Here is a 6,082-nt window from a genome sequence, read left to right as displayed (position 1 = left end):
TTGAAAGATCCAAGACGAACAAAATCTCTGGACGCAGAGATGTAACGTCTAAATTTTCTAAGGAAAAAACCACATCCACACTCGTCCAACTCATGGACGAGACGGAGCCAACTGAAACAATCCAAAATCTGGACGAGAGAAAAAGTTGGCAAAATAAGTAAGATGGTAAGTAAAATTAGTTTGCAAGTCCTAAGACGAATCAAGCTAATTAAAAATACTACCTACTAAGACGAGTTAGACTACATGAAAAATATGTAATCTCGATATGGACGAGCTAAAGTTGGAGTTAAAATAGCTTGGCAACATTCGTCCATGAAAATGAAATCACTCGTCCATGCAAAGATAATAAAAATTCATTCAAAGGGTAGACTTCCTACGTCCAAAAAACCCTGATTAGTTTGGAAAGCAGAAACTACTTAAAAACCCGTCCTAAAACCATGGACGAGTATAATGTATTCTTGTTACATAAAGGAAGGTCCAAAAACAAAGGACCAAATAAAAAAAAAGAGAAAAACCACTAAGGTTAAAAGTCTCGTCCTAAGAAGGGGGAGCATTCACAACTGGTGCGTCCTGAGGCTGGGTACTAGCATCGTCTTCCACGTTGACGTCATCAGAGCCAGTCTGGAGAAGAGAGCTTGTGGCAGCAGCAAGGTTAAGCTTGATTGCATTAAAATCAACTTCAGGGAAGTTCTCAATAGCGTCCATTCTGAAATCTTCAAAACCAGCTGCATAATTGCGATCCAAAGTGTCTGTATATTCTTTGGACGACTTGAACTCAGCCACAGCGTCCTCTTTTGCCTTGGAGAGACGAGCATTCAATTCATCATTCATCTTCTGCAAATGATCAATGCGCGTATCCTTCTCCACTGCATCCGTCCTTAGCTCCTCAATCAGCTTGTTACGTTCCTTGACCTCGTCCTTAGCTTTTTCAGCAACCCCAGCCCATTTTTTACACTCAGCATTCACCTGCTGAATCCTCGTCTCCAACAAGACTCTCGTCTTGTCCAGCTCTGTTGCCTGTCTAGACGCTGCTATAAACTTGGACATGGCCTATGAATAGACAAAGCAACATAGAGTGATTAAATGAGGAAAAGTGGCTACCCAAATAAGGATGAGAGATACTGACATACCTTGAAGAGGTCATGGACGCCTGAATGTTCAAATTCCTTTAAACCCATGTTGTAGCACGTTTATATCTTCGTCCTTGACAGCCATCTGGAAACGTTTCCAAGCCAGGTCTTCGTTCTCAATAATGTTCGTGGAATGCTGGGACGAGCCAGGCGTGGTAGACTTGGCCAAAGGAGTTCTGGGTGGAGTCTTGGACGGCGTGGACTCCACTGGAGTGGACGAGTCCACATCAACTATCTGGACGGCAGGCTGGGACTGGGGAGGTTTGGACTTGACCACCTTGGACGAGCCTGACTTGACCCTTTTGTCCCTACGACTGGGGAGCCCTTCCAAGTCAATATTTTTTGGCAAGAACTTCCTTTTGTCCCCAGCCGTTGGACGAGTCTGACCCTCAGGACGATCTTGGGCTTGACCCTCAGGACGTTTCCCCTCTCCTGCAATCTCCTTCCCTCTATTCTCTTTCATTGTTGACATTCCTAAGACGAGATGAACGAGTTAGGAAGGTACACAAAAAAGAAAAAGAAAAGGAGGTTTAGCTAAGAACTTACTTTTTCGCACAGTAACTTCGTGGGCGATAGCTTCGTCTGAAGGCTCAGGACCTAAACCCCACTTGGCTAAGCGTCTTAGCGTGACAAGAGAACGAAAGCTCCTGTCTGTATGTAGACGAGCTCTATGGACGCGGTCACGATGGAATTTACTCAGGGACGGACGTTTGGCAGCTACAACACAATGAACAAACAAAGGTTAGAAATTGTAAATATATCAAATAGAAGTAAGAATAAAAATAAACAAGGGGAAGGGACGTACCTTCTGGACGAAGGTTCCCTAGTTCCCCAGTGTAAGGGGGAAAGGGATCCCTGCCAACGTCCACAGGGTTCCCTGCCCAGAAGCCTGAAACGAAAATGAACTCCGTCTTCCATTTCCTATCAGACGAAGCTAGGGACTTGATCAACCTACAATCATTCCCTCTAGCAGTAAACTGATAAAAACCTTCAGATTGACTTATGGCAGAAGGTTTATAACAATAAAGGAACTCGTCCACTGTAAGAGGACGGTCCCCACCAAAAACTTCCCTCCACAAAATTTGCATGGAGATAATTAGTCTCCATGCGTTAGGATTGAATTGACAAACACCTAAACCTAACTTAACTAATAACTCTCTATCGAAGGCATTTAAAGGAAACCTAAGGCCACCTAAAAAGTAAGATTCATAGACGCCTATACCAAAACGGGGCTCACAACACCACTCTCCACGGACGGGCAGCCTAGGGTTAAACTCGTCTGGGATTTGATACCAGGATTTAAGGCTATTTAACCTCTGTTCGTCCGTCTTAGAATGGACGCCTACAGCGCAGCTGAAGACGGTTTCTACCTCGTCCGTAGGATTGGACGGAGAACCAGCTTGAGAGCCAGAAGCTCTCCTAAGCTGTTCTTGGACGACCTCAATAGGGAGCCCAGGGGCCCCAGAAGAGTAGTTCTCGTCCGTGCTTCCTCCACTCTCATCACTAGCACTGCTAGAGTTAGACCTCTCACTAGTATCCTCACAGTACTCGTCTATGGCCTTATTAAGGCTATCAGTAGACGAGGAGGCAGCGGACATCTCTAACAAGAAACTTAAAACCTAAAGACGAGGAGAAGAAGAGTACCTGGCTCTAGACGGAAGAAGACTCTAGACGCAGAGAAACTCCTAGACGAGGCTCTAGACGACGGATGTCAAGGAAGAAAATCTCTGGAATGAAAAGGGTTAAGGGAGGCATTCCACTATTTATAGGATGCTGACCTAGGTAATCGAAACGACCCAGCCAATACGAAAGCGACACGTGGCATCTACCTCGGAAATATAAATCGACGAAATTAGCCACCAATAAAAAAATGACACGTGGTGCGAATAATTAATAACCAATTACCAGTCCAAAGACGTTCAACCATTTGGACGACTCACATGGACGAGGGGGCAACTGATGGTGTCATAAATAAATCCCCAAGTCCATAACTCGTCCATATGTCTCGTCCAACAAAAGAAGCTACAATAGGCGATGAAAATTACAAGCGTACTGGCGAACCTCGTCCATACATGGACGAGCAATACCTCGTGAGATCTATTTATCAGTTATGAACGTCAAGCCTTCCAAGATGATCTCGTTATCTTCCACTGAAGATGGACGAGATCATCCTTGAGGTGTCGTCCATCCTGACTATGGATGGACGAGTTCATCAGCGTCCGACCTAGGTAACTTCCACAGCGGTTATGGAAGTTACTCCTAATTCGCCGGACTCCTCGACATTGGGAACGGTTCCTAAACAGATAAACCGTTCCACACACACACTATATAAGGCTTCTTCGATGAAAGGTAAGGGGGGTCAGACACTTTTACTTTTGAGAGAACATTTCTTCGTTACAGAGAGTTCAAAGTAACTAACTTGATCATCGGAGGATTTTTGGCCGGTCCCCCACCGGTCCCCTCTGATTCTGTGTCCTTTGTATTACAGGAAATAGCCTAAAGATCAACGTTCGAGTCCTATCAACCCACTGATAAAGGGAGAATCATCATTATCAATTTAGAAATTATAGGAGAAGAAGATAAGTACAAAAAAAATTATATTAAAATTTTAAAAATTCTAAAAAAATTTGCAGCCACTTAGCACAACTACGGCTTCTATGCCCAACTTTTATTATATAGTATATGATATGATATAGATATAAATATAGATATAGATGATATCTACTATTAATTTACTTTTCTTTCTCCCTGTCTCACAAAAACACATACATTTTTTTTCTTCCATTTTTTGCTAAAGAAAAACACAAACATTTTGTGTGTACACGAAAAGAGAGAGAGAAATATATATATTTTTTTATAAGATAGAAATTATACTCTAATCTAATCTAAGTGTATATATGTGTGAAGCTCCATCCTAGAGACTTGAATTCCGGTCCTTGCTCTCCCCACCCCACAAGCACTTATACTTATGGAGTGACTATCGCACCAAGAGTGTGCGGTGGTGAGAGAGAAATATGTTAAAGGTCCCGTGCAATATGTTGAATGACCAAATCCAAGCGATAACCCAATGTGGGTTTATGGGCCGCGGGTCCATTTTGACATGTGGGCACCAGAGAAATGCCGTCGTCTTAGACTCTGGTTCTGGTTTTGGTTCTTTGAACAAAGGTCCAATTATGGCCGTGGTGTCGAACTGGATTGTTGGATCCGGGACAGGGTCAGGATCAGGGACTCTAGCGGATCGGTTGACAGAAGATGGGTTGTCGTATAAGGAGATATTCATAGTGAGATGCTATGAAGTTGGGATTAACAAAACTGCCACTATTGAAACCATTGCTAATCTCTTGCAGGAGGTTGGATGCAACCATGCGCAGAGTTTAGGATTTTCAACAGATGGCTTTGCAACCACCCCCACCATGAGGAAATTACATCTCATATGGGTTATTGCTCGCATGCACATTGAAATCTACAAATACCCAGCTTGGAATGAAGTGGTTGAAATTGAAACTTGGTTCCAAGGGGAGGGAAGAATTGGAACCAGACGAGATTGGATACTCAAGGACTATGCTACTGATCAAGTTATTGGAAGAGCAACAAGCAAGTGGGTGATGATGAACCAAGACACCAGACGACTTCAGAAAGTTAGCGATGATGTACGGGATGATTATTTAGTTTATTGTCCCCGAGAACCCAGATTAGCAATTCCTGAGGAGAACAGCAATAGTTTGAGAAGAATACCAAAACTGGAAGATACTGCCGAGAATTTCAAGCGGGGACTTGTGCCCAGAAGAGCTGATCTGGACATGAACCAACATGTTAATAATGTCACTAACATTGGATGGGTTATGGAGAGCTTGCCTCAAGAAGTCATTGATAGCCATGAGCTGCAAGCTATTACTTTAGATTACAGACGGGAGTGCCATCACAATGACGTAGTTGATTCACTTACTAGTGTGGATGCCAAAGCAGTTTCTAAGATTGAAGGAACTAATTATGGGTCTACAGCTGCAACAGAAAACAAAGAAGATTTACGTCAGTTTCTACATTTATTGAGAGTATCAGGTGATGGGCTTGAAATCAATCGAGGACGCACTGAGTGGAGAAAGAAACATGCAAGATGATACATAGTTTAGTTGACTTTACTTTTCTATTGCTTTTAATTTCAATCTCTCTTCTAATGTATTAATTTTTACTTTTCAGCTCAATGGATTTGCTCCAAAATTATCTTTAGGGAGAGAGATAGAGTATCTTATGCATCCATTGCACACAACAGTGGAAAATTGTGGAATCTCATCTACTGTAAGACATTAGTTGCCTGCAATGGATACACAAGATACTACCTCCTTTGTATCATGCATGCATATTGCTTTGAGAGACTCCATGAATCATTTGATGTATTTTATTTTTAGTTTTTCTTTGATATTTATAAATTCACTTTTCCCATCTTTCTTTCTTTCTTTTTTTTTTTTTTTTTTTTTTTTTTTTTTTTTTTTTTTTTTAAATTTCTCTCCTGCAGATTCTATTATCTTTAGAAAATTATTACAATACCTGTTTTTGGTACCGAGTGCATTAGAGATCGAGTTCAGTTATTTAGAATCTTTCACATGATGCTACAATAGAGAACACAATGTCTAAGAGGTCAACTCTTCATTGTAAAATGTAGTGGCAACTCTAGAAATTGTTTTTAGGCTAGTAACTAAAAAAATTTAATTATATAAAATTTAACAAAGAGATAAATTGAATTTATCAATATCACAAAAATAAAAATACACACACACAAATACATGAAGTACTACAATTTATTTCTACTAATAAAGAGAAAAAGATAATGGATTGATAAGTGATAAAGTGAGAATTGAGAATTGTTGAGATAAGAGTAATAAAGTGCGAGGATAAGAGAAAGAAAAATGAGTGATACTTGCTACAACTACGAGTTGAGTTGCTAAAAAAAGCAA

At 41.2% G+C, this 6,082-nt stretch overlaps 3 protein-coding genes across 3 annotated transcripts; 1 reads left to right on the top strand and 2 right to left on the bottom strand.

Annotated features, from left to right (window-relative positions):
- Positions 1 to 537: 537 nt before the first annotated feature.
- On the bottom strand, positions 538 to 1,189 carry LOC115985134. The gene is made up of 2 exons (XM_031108102.1): positions 1,131 to 1,189; positions 538 to 1,050 (listed from the first exon to the last, which is right to left on the bottom strand). The coding sequence occupies exons 1-2, from the start codon at positions 1,176 to 1,178 to the stop codon at positions 538 to 540; spliced, it is 561 nt and encodes a 186-aa protein (XP_030963962.1). The 5' UTR covers positions 1,179 to 1,189.
- A 1-nt stretch (position 1,190) lies between these two features.
- LOC115985131 lies at positions 1,191 to 3,404 on the bottom strand. Its single transcript, XM_031108101.1, has 4 exons — positions 1,936 to 3,404; positions 1,677 to 1,847; positions 1,268 to 1,604; positions 1,191 to 1,215 (listed from the first exon to the last, which is right to left on the bottom strand). The coding sequence occupies exons 1-4, from the start codon at positions 2,726 to 2,728 to the stop codon at positions 1,191 to 1,193; spliced, it is 1,326 nt and encodes a 441-aa protein (XP_030963961.1). The 5' UTR covers positions 2,729 to 3,404.
- A 653-nt stretch (positions 3,405 to 4,057) lies between these two features.
- Positions 4,058 to 5,570, top strand: LOC115987131 (oleoyl-acyl carrier protein thioesterase, chloroplastic-like). The gene has a single exon (XM_031110604.1). The coding sequence runs from the start codon at positions 4,145 to 4,147 to the stop codon at positions 5,246 to 5,248; it is 1,104 nt and encodes a 367-aa protein (XP_030966464.1). The 5' UTR covers positions 4,058 to 4,144; the 3' UTR covers positions 5,249 to 5,570.
- The last annotated feature ends 512 nt before the right edge of the window (positions 5,571 to 6,082 follow it).

Source organism: Quercus lobata, chromosome 4 (assembly GCF_001633185.2).
Source record: "Quercus lobata isolate SW786 chromosome 4, ValleyOak3.0 Primary Assembly, whole genome shotgun sequence".
NCBI lineage: Eukaryota > Viridiplantae > Streptophyta > Magnoliopsida > Fagales > Fagaceae > Quercus > Quercus lobata.
This window is presented reverse-complemented; position numbering and strand designations above follow the sequence as displayed.